The 14,051-nt window shown below is 52.5% G+C and overlaps 1 protein-coding gene and 1 non-coding gene across 2 annotated transcripts; both read left to right on the top strand.

Annotated features, from left to right (window-relative positions):
• BUD23 (BUD23, rRNA methyltransferase and ribosome maturation factor) lies at positions 91–13,138 on the top strand. Its single transcript, XM_003124410.4, is given in 13 exon segments — positions 91–220; positions 320–357; positions 2,248–2,343; positions 2,438–2,520; positions 2,624–2,720; positions 5,889–5,985; positions 7,580–7,630; positions 8,478–8,563; positions 8,769–8,797; positions 8,800–8,813; positions 8,977–9,035; positions 12,517–12,606; positions 12,723–13,138. Coding segments are annotated over 13 exon segments (843 nt in total). The 5' UTR covers positions 91–172; the 3' UTR covers positions 12,778–13,138.
• On the top strand, positions 8,351–8,410 carry MIR7137 (microRNA 7137). Its single transcript, NR_128453.1, has one exon. It is a non-coding gene; the product is annotated as a microRNA 7137 (primary transcript).

Raw genomic sequence — 14,051 nt, forward strand, 5'->3', positions numbered from 1 at the left:
CCAATGGGAGGCGTGCGTTTTTAGCAGCACGTCAGCCCTGTAGCCATTCGAGTAAAAGAGAAGGCGGGCAGAGGGGCGGAGCATGCGTATTACGAGCCAGGCGCCGGGCCGATGACATAAAAGCCAGGCTCCGGGGAACTGGTTGTTGCAGTCCTGCTGCTGAGGCGTGGGTATGGCGTCCCGCGGGCGGAGACCGGAGCACAGCGGGCCTCCGGAGCTGGTGAGGCCTGTGGCCCGCGGGTACCCTCTCCTCCTATCCTAGGGCCTCGGCAACTTGATTCCTCCTCCGACTCCCGTTTTTTCTTTCTCGTTCCTGCAGTTTTACGACAAAAATGAAGCCCGGAAATACGTGCGCAAGTAAGGGGAGCCTGGATGTTTGCGGGGCGTCGGGGGTCGGGAACCGGCAAGTTGCCCTGATGGCGGACAGTTCTTGGAAAGCAATCGGAATTTGGGGGTGCGGGAAGGAAGGGATCTGTTTCATCCCATTTATGACACTGGCAAAGTCCACTTTTAAGTAAACTTTAAGGTTACTAAAATCTAAACTCTCTGCATCTTAGTAATCTTAGCATCAGAATGAGAAGGATCATATCTACTTTTTTCTAAAATGACAGCTTATTTTAAGCACGTGGTAAAATAGGTAGGAGGCAGTGGAAGCGTGTATGGGGTCAGTACTGTTTGAGGGAAGGAAATAATATTCATAGAGTGCTTACATCATCTTAGTATTTCTCATGACAGCTACTAGTATAGTGTCAATTTCACAGAGGTTAGTTTTTTGTGTAATTGCCAAGTCATTTCACAGGTGAGAGCTAGAGCAGAGACTACCAAACCTATTCTAAACCATACAGTACTCTGGAAAGTTTTGCAGATACTTGTTTTTTTCTCTTTTTTGTTCGAGGCCAAGACAGAGTCAGCAAAAAATCTAGCCAGTCGTCGTTATGTAGCAAATACAAACATTTTTCCAATTGCAGAGTACTGTCTTAGGCATTTTGAAAACTTATGTTTGATTCTTTCCCTGGATCTTGGGGAAGCCAGGTACACTCTAGATCTCTAATGTTCCACGTGGTAACCAGTGGCTAGCTGTCAGTCTCCTCTTGAAACAATTCATCTGATATGCTTAGTGTGAGGAAAATGTAAAACATTTTATTGATCATTTTTTATGTTATGAATGAAATGATGCTTTGAGCATACTAGGTTAAGTAAGATATAAAGTATGTCAGGTTAAGTATTATTACAGTTAATTTTATGTATATGATTTCTTTTTAACTGTAGCCTCTAGAAAGTCTTGTGTGGCTTGCATTATATTTCTTATTGATAGCACTGCTATAGACTTTTTTTTTTTTTTTTTTTTTTAGTCTTTTTAGGGCCGCAACCACGACATATGGAGGGTCCCAGGCTAGGGGTCAAATAGGAACTGTAGCTGCCGTCTCACACCACAGCCACAGCCACATCAGATCCGAACCATGTCTGTGACTTACACCATGGATCACGGCAACGCTTACTTAACCCACTGAGCAAGGCCAGGAATTGAACCTTCGTCTTCATGGATGCTAGTCAGATTCGTTTCCGCTGAGCCATGACAGAAACTCCTGATATAGATTATTTGTCGTGCCTTGTTGACCCTTGTATGTGAGAGTAACTATGGTGGATAAAGTCTACTAGAAGACAGATTGTTAAGTAATACAGTATCAAAGCCTTAAGTAATATAAAGTCAAATACCCACTGATTGGTCAATAGGTAAATGAGTTATTCCCTTCACATTAGCTTTGCTGCTGGTACAGTCTTGATTTGTGTCACAACAAAATAGCATGTATCCCATGGACTTTTGGGGTCACTTTTTAGTTTTTTTCCCCCCTTTTTACAGCAGCACCTGCTACATATGGAAATTCCCAGGCTAGGGGTTGAATTGGAGCTGCAGTTGCTGGCCTACAAAACAGCCATGGCCACATCAACTGTGGATCCGAGCCACATCTGCGACCTAGACCACAGCTCACAGCAACACTGGATCCTTAATCGACTGAGTGAGGCCAGGGATCAAACCTGCATCCTCATAGACACTGTCGGGTTCTTAACTGACTGAGCCACAACAGGAGCTCCCTGGGGTCACTTTGAAATGGTTGTGGTTGAATTTGTTGACTGGGAAAGGATACCTCAGAGTGTTCTTGCTTTTTCTCTTTCTTTGGCTTTTCTTGGTCTGGGTAAGGGTTGAGCCCAGAACTCTACCATTTGCTTGTGTTTCTGCCTTTCTAGTTCACGGATGATTGATGTCCAAACCAAGATGGCTGGGCGAGCCTTGGAGCTCCTTCATCTCCCTGAGGATCAGCCCTGTTACCTGCTGGATATTGGGTGAGATCCTGGGTCCCGTTCAGATAGTCCAGGTGGTGGGGTGTCTTTGCTGCTCACGCTGTTGAGTCACGGTTTGCTTGTGTGTGTCTTCTAGCTGCGGTTCTGGACTGAGTGGAGATTACCTTTCGGATGAGGGGCACTACTGGGTGGGCATTGACATCAGCCCCGCCATGCTGGGTAAGTGTGTCCTGTCGAGCATGGGCTGGGCACCCTACCCTCCACAGGTGTGCAGCACTGATCCATGTCGTCTCATTCCCTCACCTGCTTTTCTCCAATGCAGACGCGGCCTTGGACCGAGACACTTCAGGAGACCTGCTTCTTGGGGACATGGGTCAGGGCATCCCCTTCAAACCAGGCTCCTTTGATGGTTGTATCAGGTAAGAGACTTCACGTGCTGCTTTTAGTCCTGCAGGCCAGTGCTTCCCAAACCTGGCTGTGCAGCAGAGTCACACAGAAGGCTTTATATCCCCCAGGTTTTTTGATTTATAAGGTCAGAACAAGGCTCCATAACAGGTGTTTTCTTATTTCAAAATTATTCCTGGAGTTCCGATCATGGCTTAGCAGTCAACAAACCTGACTAGTATCCATGAAGCCGCAGGTTCAATCCCTGGTCTTGCTCAGTGGGTTAAGGATCTGGTATTACCGTGAGCTGTGGTGTAGGTCGCAGACTTGGGTCGGATCCTGCATTGCTGTGGCTGTTGTGTATACCGGCAGCTACAGCTCCAATTCATCCCCAGCCTGGGAACCTCCATATGCCATGGGTGCAGCCCTAAAAAAAACAAACAAACAAAGAACACTACTCCTATAAAGTCAGACCAGTCTAAAGGTCCTAGGCTCTGGAAAATGGGAGAAAAGATGAGAAATGACAGAGGAGTGAGAAAAGTTTGCTTCCAAGTTCTTTTCCCTCTTTCATCACCTGACTCTGTATGAAATTTTGAAGGCACTGGGGAGTGGGGTAAACACTCCTGGTCCTAAGATAAAGCCTACCAAAAATTTGGCTCCTTCTAGGGGAAAAAAAAAAAAAAAAAAAAATCCCAGAATGTTTGAATACATGAAATGGTTTGTGCAGGAAAAAAAAAAAAAAAAAACAAGAAAAACTACTCCTGGGATTACCTTGCACTGCAGGTTCAAGCACCATAGTACAGATTTCTCTGTTTTGTGGGGGAGGAGGGTGGTCCTCTGCGCCTCTGGGAGCCGTGTTGTGGGTCCCAGCAGCCCTCCTGTTCACTTCTTCTGCAAAGAACTTTGAGTGGAGAGTGGCCCCAACCACTTCAATCTTTTTAGTAGCCTTAGGAGTCCTTTCTGTGGTCTCAGGGTCAGGTTTTGAATGTATACATAGGACTTTGATGACAGATACTAAAACATTGAAATTACCTTTAGAGGAGTTCCCCTTGTGGCTCAGCGAGTTGAGAACCCGTCTAGTATCCATGAGGTTGCGGGTTCAATCCGTGGCCTCACTCTGGGTTAAGGATCCGCTGTTGCCATGAGCCATGGTGTAGGTTGCAGGCGCAGCTCAGATCCAGCATTGCTGTGGCTGTGGCATAGGCGGGGCAGCTGCAGCTCCGATTCATCCCTAAGCATGGGAACCTCTGTATGCTGCAGGTAAAGCGAAAAATTAAAAAAAAAAAGTTCAGAAACATGAAGTTGTTCTCTGTTCTGTGGTAAGTTTTGTTTAGTATTTGGTTTAGTGTTGACGGGGTGGTGGTCGGGACTAGGGGAGGAAGTCAATAGTTTCCTCGCTACCTGGGGGAAGACCTTCTGGAGTCGTAGATGAGCTGTAGGGATACACAGTAGGGATCTGGGTGAGGAGTACAAATTTGGATTTGAACATTTTCTTTTAGGGTAAGGGATTAGCTTACCCCTGGGAACAAGATTGAAGTGGGGGGGGGGGACATTGCAAAGATAGTAATTGCTTTTCAGTAACGAGCAGGTGAGATGTTCTAAGCCACAGAGAACCCAAGGCCAGCAATATGGTCTTGTGTGTTTTAGTAATAGTCACTTGTAGTTTGTTTGTAAGAGGGGAGGTGGTTATAGCAAGCTTTTTTTCCCAACATTTGTGATATGCAAGAAATTGTTCTAAGTGCTGTGGAGTTTGTGGAAATAAAACAGTCTCGGTTTTTAAGCCTCTCTGTGGCTTATTAGGTGCTATAAGACCTGGAACAGGTATTGTTTTTTTTGTTTGTTTGTTTGTTTGTTTTTTTCCCTCTTTTTGCTCTCAGAAAGAGGGCCATTATGGAAGGCCCCATGCAGGCTTTGTGTTGCCACAATACACTGAACCCTGATGTTCGGGAACATAAGAGATATATGTGTATGCATATATATACATATACATATATATATATATGTTTGTTTGTTTGTTCTCTTTTTAGGGCCGTACCTGAGGCATATGGAGGTTCCCAGGCTAGGGGTCCAATTGGCGCTGTAGCCCCCGGCCTACACCACAGCCACAGCAACACAGGATCTGAGCTGCGTCTGCGACCTACACCACAGCTCACTCAACGCCGGGTCCTGAACCCACTGAGCAAGGCCAGGGATCGAACCCTCGTCCTCATGGATACTAGTCAGACTCATTTCCGCTGCGCCACGACGGGAACCCCTGGAGCAGGTTATTAAGCATGAAGCATGGAGGTGGGCACTAGGGTGTCATGAGACCCACCAGACTTCGGAAGAGAAGAGCACAGGAAGGCCTCGAGTGGCAGGGGCCCGGGCTGGGCCTTGAAGGCCGGGAGGCATTTGGATGGTCAAGGAGAGGGTTTCTGAGCAAAGGCACAGAAGTGGGTGCAGAAAGGGATCTGCTAGAGGTGGGATGACTGAGAGATTCCATGGAAGATGAGATTCTGTGGGGTTGGTTCCTAGAAGGCTTTTGACCCCATCCAGAGAAGTTTGGGCTTTATTCAGTCGTTGATGGGGAGCCAGGCAGAGACTAGATGAGGCCTTTGTGGTCAGAAGGTTGTTTAAGAGGAGACGGAGAGAAAAGTGAGGTCGTCGAAGCAGTGGCGGTGGTGCCAAGTGCTGACCGGGGGGCGGGGGGGGGCGCCCACTCAGAGCCGGGAGGGGCTGTCGGGCACAGTAGCGGGCTCTGGGGTCTGAGGCTGTGTGTGCGCAGCACTGAGGAGGGAAAGCCGGGAAGGAGGACGCCCCAGCAGCCTGAGGTTTTAAACCTCCTTGTTACGGCGACACTTAGCAGGTGCAGCTGAAAGGACTTAGGAGGAGAGCGAATGGCTTCCCTTGCGTGGAGGGAGGGGGCAAGGAACGAAGGGGCAGCAGTGGAGCACCCTGACGGGCTGAGGAATGTGAAACTCGAGGTGCAGGTAGAAACAAGGCTGAGGAAATAAATGTTTCCTCGGACTGGCTGCCAGAAGTTCGTGCTCAGCTTCTGTTGACCCTGTGTGAACCGGGTTTTAGAAAAGCGACCTGCACCTGCCAGCAGAGTTGTGGGTGGGAGGGTTTGGCCTGCAGACGGAGGACGTGCGGGGTGAGTGGTGAAGACACTGAGGTGCTATGCCTGTCGGTCCCTTTCCTGACCGGGTCCCTTCTTCTCGCAGCATTTCTGCCGTGCAGTGGCTCTGCAATGCCAACAAGAAGTCCGACATTCCTGCCAAGCGCCTGTACTGCTTCTTTTCTTCTCTCTATGCTGTTCTGGTGAGTATGGGCTGTCCCGCGAGTCGGAGCTGAAGCCTGGCCCTGCCTGGCCCTGCCCGGCCCCACCTGGCCCATAGGTAGCCTGATGAAGGGGAGGCGTCCTGTGGCAAGGCCATTCAGACGGCACCACCTGGAATGGCAGGATTGTACTACGGTTACTTTTGCCCAGTCTTCAGTCTCAACAGAAAGCTTGGGGCTGACACGCTCATGAAAGGCAAAGACAGATGTCCAAAGCCGACCAATCACGATTCCTGTGCTGGCTCTGCTGAATTTTTATCAGAAGCTGGCTTGGGGGCATGGACTTCACAGAGAGAGGACAGGGACGTCATATCCAGGCAACACAAGGGACACCTTCTAGAATGCTCACATCCTCCAGTTCCCACCTTGCCCTCCCCGCACTGTGGAGGCTCCCGTGCTGGGCAGGGTGGGTATTTACCACAGAGAGAGCCTTTAATTAGCTTTATCTTGGGAGTTCCCATCGTGGCTCAGAGGAAACAATCCGCCTAGGAACCATGAGGTTGCGGGTTTGATCCCTGGCCTTGCCCAGTGGGTTAAGGATCCTGCGTGGCTGTGAGCTGTGGTGTAGGCTGGCGGCTACAGCCTCAGTTGGACCCCTAGCCTGGAATCTCCATGTGCTGCAGGTGCGGCACTCACAAGCAAAAAAAAAAAAAAAATAGCTTTATCTTGTCTTTAGCAGTAATGGTGTTGATTTTTGTCATTTACTAGAATTAGATGATAGTTTGAGGTTCTAAGTCTTAAACCTGAGTTCTTTGACTTTTCTTTTTAAGGAGCCCAGTGTTTCTTGGTCTCCGTAGTCTCCTCACCTCGCCCCTGGCTTGCTTAGGGCTGGTGGTCTTGTGCATTTGTGTGGTTTCTCTTCTGCCCAGACCCTGGGGTTAATCCCAAAGTTCCAAGGTCCTTCGTGATTGGTTTTCTCTCTGCTGAGGTGCTCTTCCCTCAGACACACAAACAGCCAGCTTCCTGCTATATTCCTTCGGGTCTCTGCTCAAGCCTCCCTCAGAGAGGGGCCTTTCTTGAACCCAAAGTAAACTCAGTTTTTGTCATGCACCATCTCTTGTCCTAGGTTATTTTTTTGTGTGTGGCCCTTAATCAACTTTCAGTTAGCTGCCTCCGCCTCTAAAATGTGAGTGAGCTCTAGAAGTTCAGGGGTCATTTCTTTTGTTCATACCTGTGTCCCCAGCCCTGAGAGCAGTGTACCTTACATGTAATGGAACACAATAAATACTCTGTCAGGGGTTCTGGTCGTGGCTCAGCAGAAACAAATCTGACTAGCATCCATGAGGATGAATGTTCAGCTCCTGGCCTCCCTCAGTGGGTTAGGGATCCGGTGTTGCCATGAGCTGTGGTGTAGGTGGCAGACACAGCTCAGATGAGGGCTGTGGCTGTGGTGTAGGCCTCAGCTGCAGCTCCGATTCGACCCCAGCCTAGGAACCATATGCTTCTGGTGCGGCCCTGAAGAGACTTAAAAAAAAAAAAAAAAAAGAAAGAAAAATCGAACAGTTATTCTGTGAATAAGGAAAGGAGTGTCTGACCCCTTGGGGTACTTGTACCATTGCACATATTTCTGTTGCAGGTCCGTGGAGCCCGAGCTGTCCTGCAGCTGTACCCCGAGAACTCAGAGCAGGTGAGCCCCTGGGCTGGTAGGGGGGCAGGGAGTGGTGGAGGAGGGGAGCTGTCCTGCTCCTCCCTTGCCTGCCCTCCTGCTGCTGGGAAGTGACAGAGCAAGCTTAGGCTGATGGGTGGAAAGGAGGGAGGGAGCGCCCCTCTTAAGCAAGAGGGGTACCCCTCGGGGTGGGGTAGGATTTTGTCTTCTGTCAGAGAGCAGGTAAACTCTCTGAGGTCGCTGATTGTCATAACCAGAGGAAGGAGTGGGGGTAGGGAGCGGACCTCAGTTGTGTGTTCTGGGGACTGAGGTGCAGGAGCAGTGGGGGAGGGTGGCAGCGATGCCGCTAGACAAGTGGCAGCTGTCCCTGGCTAATAACGTGCGTGAGCCTGCCTCTCAGTCGGTGGCCGTTTGTTTCCTGAGATCCCAGTGGGGAGAGTGGGTCCCTGGGCTAGAAAGTGAATGTTAGTGGAATTGGTTGTTTTGGGGTCCCCTGAGGGACGTGTCTGCTGTGGCCAGTCTAGCCTCTACCTTCTCTGCGTGGCTTTCAGGGACCCAGGATTGGGAACAGTTTGATAAAGAAGACCTTCCATTTTCCCAGGCATAGTCCATCCTGGGACTAGACTGGCTGCTTTTTTTTTTTTTTTCTTTTTGCTGTTCCCGTGGCATGCACAAGTTCCTGGGCCAGGGATTGAACCTGAGCCACGGCAGTGACAATGCGGATCCTTAACTGCTAGGCCACGGGGGAACTCCCAGACCAGCTTCCACTCCCTTCAAGAAGCTGGTCTGGGAGTTCCCGGGTGGCCTAGTAGTGACGCTGCCGCTCCCCCTGCTGCCCTGTCTAACGCCCCCGCCGTTTTCTCCCCAGTTGGAGCTGATCACCACCCAGGCCACCAAGGCCGGCTTCACCGGTGGTGTGGTGGTGGACTACCCCAACAGTGCCAAAGCCAAGAAGTGAGTTCCTGGGGTCAGGCCGGGGTGCCGCCAGTGCTGCAGCAGAAGGGGGGCACTGATGAGTGGACCAGAGCAGTGCTGGGTTGGGTCACAGGACCCCAGGCCCCGAGGCCTCACTGTGCCTGCACATGTTTATGGGGGGTCAGGGACCTGCTTTGCCCTGCGGGGCTTTCTGAGTCTAGCCCTCACTGCATTCTCGTTTCAGGTTCTACCTCTGTTTGTTTTCTGGACCTTCGCCTTCCTACCAAAGGTGAGGGACCCTGAGTTCATGGCCCATGTCTTTGGGGTTCTCTTCTTGAGGGGTGGGCTTCTACCTGTTGGAAGGGCTCTGGCCTGGGTGCCAGGCCTTCTGGGGTGGGGCAGGTGGGTTGCAAGACCTCCAAGGCAATCTAAGAGCACTTCGGGTCCTGCAGGGCCTGTCCGAGGACAACGAGGAAGAGGAGCCCAGGGAGTCCACGTTCACGGCTGAGAGGTAACGGGTTCATGAGATGCAGCGGTGGGACTCCTCCACTCTTCTCTGCTTTCACCAGGTCTCTCGGGGCCCAAGGTGGCCGGGGAGCCCTTTGGGACTGTGCCTGCCTCTCCCCCCTTTCTGTCGGCCTCCCCTTGTCACAGAGCTCCTCATGCTGGCCTCCCCTGCCGTCCTCTCTGCCTCTTCTCTGGCTTCTGTCTCATCGCAAATTGCTCCCGTCAAAGCCACCGCCAGCCTGTCTGGCCACATCCAGGGACACTTCGTGGTCTTTTTTTTTCCTTCTCCGTCTTGATCGTAACTCTGCTGATGGCTCCCCCGACTTCCCCACTTGGCCTCCATCACTGTCCCCGTTCCTGTGAAACTCGTCTTCTCTTTGGCCACCAGCCCAGCCTGGACGGACCCATTTTCGCTGTGCTGCCTGAGACCTCAGCTGGAGGGGCCCGGCTCCAGGTCTGTCCTCGGTCTCAGTCACAGCTCTGGGTTCCTCCTAAGTAGCCACACCTGACGCCCCACGGCCACAACACCAAGCTTTTCACCCCAGACTTCCTCCCTCTGTGCTTTCCGTTCTCAGCCCTTCCCGGCTTCCCTGCAGCTCCCCGGTCGGTCCGGCCCTCTCCGCTCTCCCCGCCGGCCTCTGTCAGCGCAGCCCAGAGCTGCCTCGCTGGTCTCCCTCCTTCTGACTCGGGCTCTGACTTGCTGTGCAGCAAGACTGAGCCTTCCTTTCTCTGATGCTTGAATGTCAACCACATCCTGCCCTTTCTCAGTTGAGTTCCCTTTCCCTTTATTTTCCCTAACACCTTTCACTGCGCTAAATATTCGTTTACTTGGTGTTATTTCTGTCCCCAACCAGAATGCAACCTTGATGGGGCCTTGTCATTTATATCCCTGATACTAGGAGAGTGTCTAGTTAGCAAAAGATGTTCCATGTTTGTTGGAGGAATTATTGGATTATAAGGTAGCAAGGAAGTCCGTTCTTAGTTCTGGTTGATGGCAGTGAGAGGTCTTCAGACTCTGAAGACATTTCAGAGGGAAGATGGGCAGCGAATGGCTGAGGCTGGAAGGCCCAGGTGTGCTGAAAACTGTGCATGTGGTCCTCGTGTCCGCCTCGGGTTGGTGCCCTCTGAGCCGTTGGCCCTCCGCGCCCCCCAGCCTCCTCAGCCCCTTCCCCGTGGGGATTGGGGTCTCCTAGGCAACTGCACCATGGTGCAGCCAGCGGTCCCATCCCCGCTTCGCAGGGAAGTGCAAGTTGTGTAACTCCCTCCCTCCGTCCGGCTTAGGCGCCCTCTTGTCCTCACACCGGTGTCTACAGACGACACGTCCTAACTGTAAACTTAGGTAAGTAGTGGGACCTGAGCACCCATCTCCTATCTATTTAAAAATGGGTGGGCTGTGCCACCGCTGGGGCCTCGTGTGGAGCAGTCAGGGGCTTGTTTGTACAGAACCCTGCCCAGTGCTTGGCATGGGCCTCGTCCCCCTGCAGGATCTTCCTCTTCAAGTCCTCAGATATGGTGGCTGGGGAGGAAGCCCTTGTCTATTGTAAAACCAGTCGGGCTTCTCCTGGTGCTGTCACTGCCGTCTGGTCACATTTGTCCACTTGCTATAAATAGGTAAATTAAGAAAAAAATTTTAAACCTTTATCTGATTTAGCCGTATTCCCCCCCCCATTTTTTTGGGCATCAGCTTTGCTTGAGCTATGACTTCTTAAGCCGTGCTGCCCTCCCCCTGGTAAACTGCCCCCTCCAAAGACTGCGTTCCCCTCCCACCCCCGGCATTTGCAGGGCAGAGACCACTTCCCTCTGGGTACCTGCGGTCCGGCCCCTCCCTGTGCTCACTGCTGCCTTGGTCTCCCCTGATGACTCTGCCATGGTCCCTTCCACGCCTCTGTCTTGCCCCCGTTCACTCCACTGCCCACAGCCTGTCCTTCCTTAGAGACCCCCGGGGGTTAGGCCTGCACTCCAGCTGCCTCCTGTCCCCTAATTGTAGGCCCTCTTACCTTTCTTCCCAGAACTACTGCCTCTAAGACCCTGAAGTCTAGGCCGTGTCGTGTCCTTCCTCTGTTGTAAAGGGTCCCTGATTCTTGGAGGGAGGAGAGGCTCCTGGCTGGTGTTCACAGCCCAGCTCAGGGGCTTCCGAGAGTGTTTGAATCTGACATTAGGTTAGAACAGAGAAGTAGCAGCAGAAAGGGCGTGTCGTGCCGTCCAGCCTCCCCTGGTCCTCAGGCAGGGAGGGAGCTGGAGGATCCCTCAGCCCTCCGGGGACCCTCAGTCTCACTTGGACGCGCTCCCTTTGTCTTTTATTTCCTTTTTTTTCTTAACTGTTTTGTTACAGTCAATTCACATTCTGGCACTTGCTGCTGTACAGCAAAGTGACCCAGGCCTACATCTGTCCACATCCTCTTCCGTCACGTCCCATCACAGGTGTCTGGACGGAGTTCCCTGTGCTGCACAGCAGGACCTCACCCTCTGTCCTTTCTACAGACCCTCCCCCTCCTCACACCCATGAGTCCAGGCAACAGGACTCTTCTGCTCCGTAACCTTCCCCTTCACTCCTTCCCAGGGCCTCATCTTCACACATTGCCTCGAGTCTGGAAGGCCGCCCTACCTTCCGCATGCCGGAATAACCAGCTTATCTCCGTGGCCGTCTTGTTCTTCCCAGACCCGGCGCTCTGCCCTTCCCCACCACTTGCGGAGCAGCTCCTGGCCTCTCCCTGCGCTTGCTTTGTCCAGTGCAGGTGGTCTCTGCCATGGCCCAGCCATGGACTTTTCGAGGGCAGGTTCATACCCGCTGTAGAGCAGCCACGGGCCGTGCGTGCAGGTGCTCAGGACACGGCTGCTCAAATGGCAGGCAGCCTCCATGGTGCGAGTTACGCTGCAAACTGGTTCCACCTGCCAGGTGGGGATACAGTTTGAGGGCCCTGGTGCCCCCTGTTCTCAGGGCCTCTCCCATGGAGCTGTGGAGGGTGTGTTTTCTCCTCAGCCAGGACTGAAGGCCAAGATCAGCCCTTGAGGTCCATTGTCGGGGCTGCCACGAGCTGGCAGCCTTGTTTACCTACCTCAGACATTTGTAGTTGCTGGGAACCCCAGTGGGGTCCTATCAGGCCAGTCAGATGGAGGCCTTTAGTGGCAACAGTGGGCACAGGGCCTCTGGCTTTCCAGGGATGCTGCCGGGCTCATCCTGGCCCAGATTGCCCAAAAGGTAGCTTGGCCCCCTGCCTGCAGCACAGGCAAGTGTGTGCACGCCTAAGGTGGTGGCTACTGCAGTGATGGCTGTGAGGCTAGCCCTCCACCTCCTATTAAACAGCTGCTCTGGCTCCAGCAGGTGTCACCAGGAAGAGGGTGTCCAGAATGGGGAAGTCTGCTGTGGAAGGGCATCGGAGGCCACTGGATTGGGAGGGAAGCTCCCCCGTCTCCCTGCCCAGATTAGCTGAGGTGCCAGCCAGGCCGCTTGGTCCACTGGCTCATAGCTGTGTCCCCTCCCACAGGGTCCCTTTCAGGATGGCGAGGCGAGGAGTGGTGAGGAAGAGCCGAGAATGGGTGCTGGAGAAGAAGGAGCGCCGGCGGCGGCAGGGCAAGTGAGTGCGGGCCGGAGGTGGGGGGGCACCAGGGCTCACCTGCCTCCGGGGTCCTGGGGCTCTTTGTTCTTTTTTCTGAAACTGTTGTGTTCTTCCTGCCCCTGCTATTTGCCCAGGGAGGTCCGACCTGACACTCAATACACTGGCCGCAGGCGCAAGCCCCGCTTCTGAGCAGGTGGCTGCTCCAGTGGGACAGCTTGGGGACCACACTGCTGTGAGCTGTGCCATCCAGCCCAGACACTCACCTCTGGAGCGTTACTATACTGAAGTGCCTACTTTATCAGCTGACAAAAATAGTGTTTCAGAAAAGTTCTAGGAGCTCGTGCTGTGGCCCAGTGGGGTAAGAATCCAACTACATTGGCTTGGGTCAGTGTGGAGGCATGGGTTCCATCCCTGGCCCAGGAACTTCCATATGCCATGAGGCCATTTAAAAAAAAAGTTCTGAAGTTCTAAAAGTGTATTTTCTCTGCTAAAAAAAAATTCTGAGAGCATCTTATTTTGTTCTAAAAGCAATAAACTGCTTTCTGTGGAACTCTGGCTCTGGCCTTTTCTAGCTCTGTGAGCCTAAACAAATTTCTGAAGTTTCTCTGGTGGTGGAGGCTTAATTCCCAGGTGTGAATTCAGTTTAAAGAACTTATGTGTGTGAAGGCATTCTTTTAACACAAGGATCAAGGTAGAGTCCTTGAATCTAGGCTGCTTGTGTTGCATGTGCCTTAGACCTGACTCTGTAGCTTACAGCACGAGGCCCACTGGCAAGGATGGGCAGGATGAAATGCATTCGTGGTACCCATGGGCCTGAGGCCTCTGCCCAGACTCTGGTTCCCTTTGGTCTGAAGCCCTGAGCTGCAGCATCAGCTGCTGACCAGCCCAGCACTCGCTTGCCTCCGGGGCCTGTCTTCTCGGCAGTGGCCAGTGGCCAGGATGGCGCGTCCTGCACTGGGGTGCGGGGAGGACTAGCAGGTGATGAGGGGTCCGGTGGTCACTTGTGGAAAGAGGTAGGTCTGGGCCCACAGCACAGAACAGACATAAGCAAAAGCCGAGAGAGTCAGGCCGGTGTGCAGGAGACAGAGGTCTGGAAGTTGAAGGCCGAGGAGGGAAGTTGGGATTCTTGGCCTCTGAGCCCCTGCGTGCCACACAGTTCACCCCCAAGTTCTAAGGCTGTGCCAGAAATCTACAGCAGGGGGGAGTTCCCTGGTGGCTTAGCTAGTTAAGATCCAGTGTTGTCACTGCTGTGGGACAGGTTCAGTCCCTGCCAGGAAATTTCTGCATGTTGGAAGTACAGCCAAAAAAGAAAAAACTAGGAGTTCCCCTTTGTGGCGAAGTGGTTAACGAATCCAACTCGGAACCATAAGGTTGCAGGTTTGATCCCTGGCCTCGCTCAGAGGGTTAAGGATCCAGTGTTGCTGTGAGCTGTGGTGTAGGTCGCAGACGCAGCTTGAATCCCA

The sequence above is a fragment of the Sus scrofa genome, chromosome 3 (genome assembly GCF_000003025.6).
Source record: "Sus scrofa isolate TJ Tabasco breed Duroc chromosome 3, Sscrofa11.1, whole genome shotgun sequence".
Taxonomy (NCBI): domain Eukaryota; kingdom Metazoa; phylum Chordata; class Mammalia; order Artiodactyla; family Suidae; genus Sus; species Sus scrofa.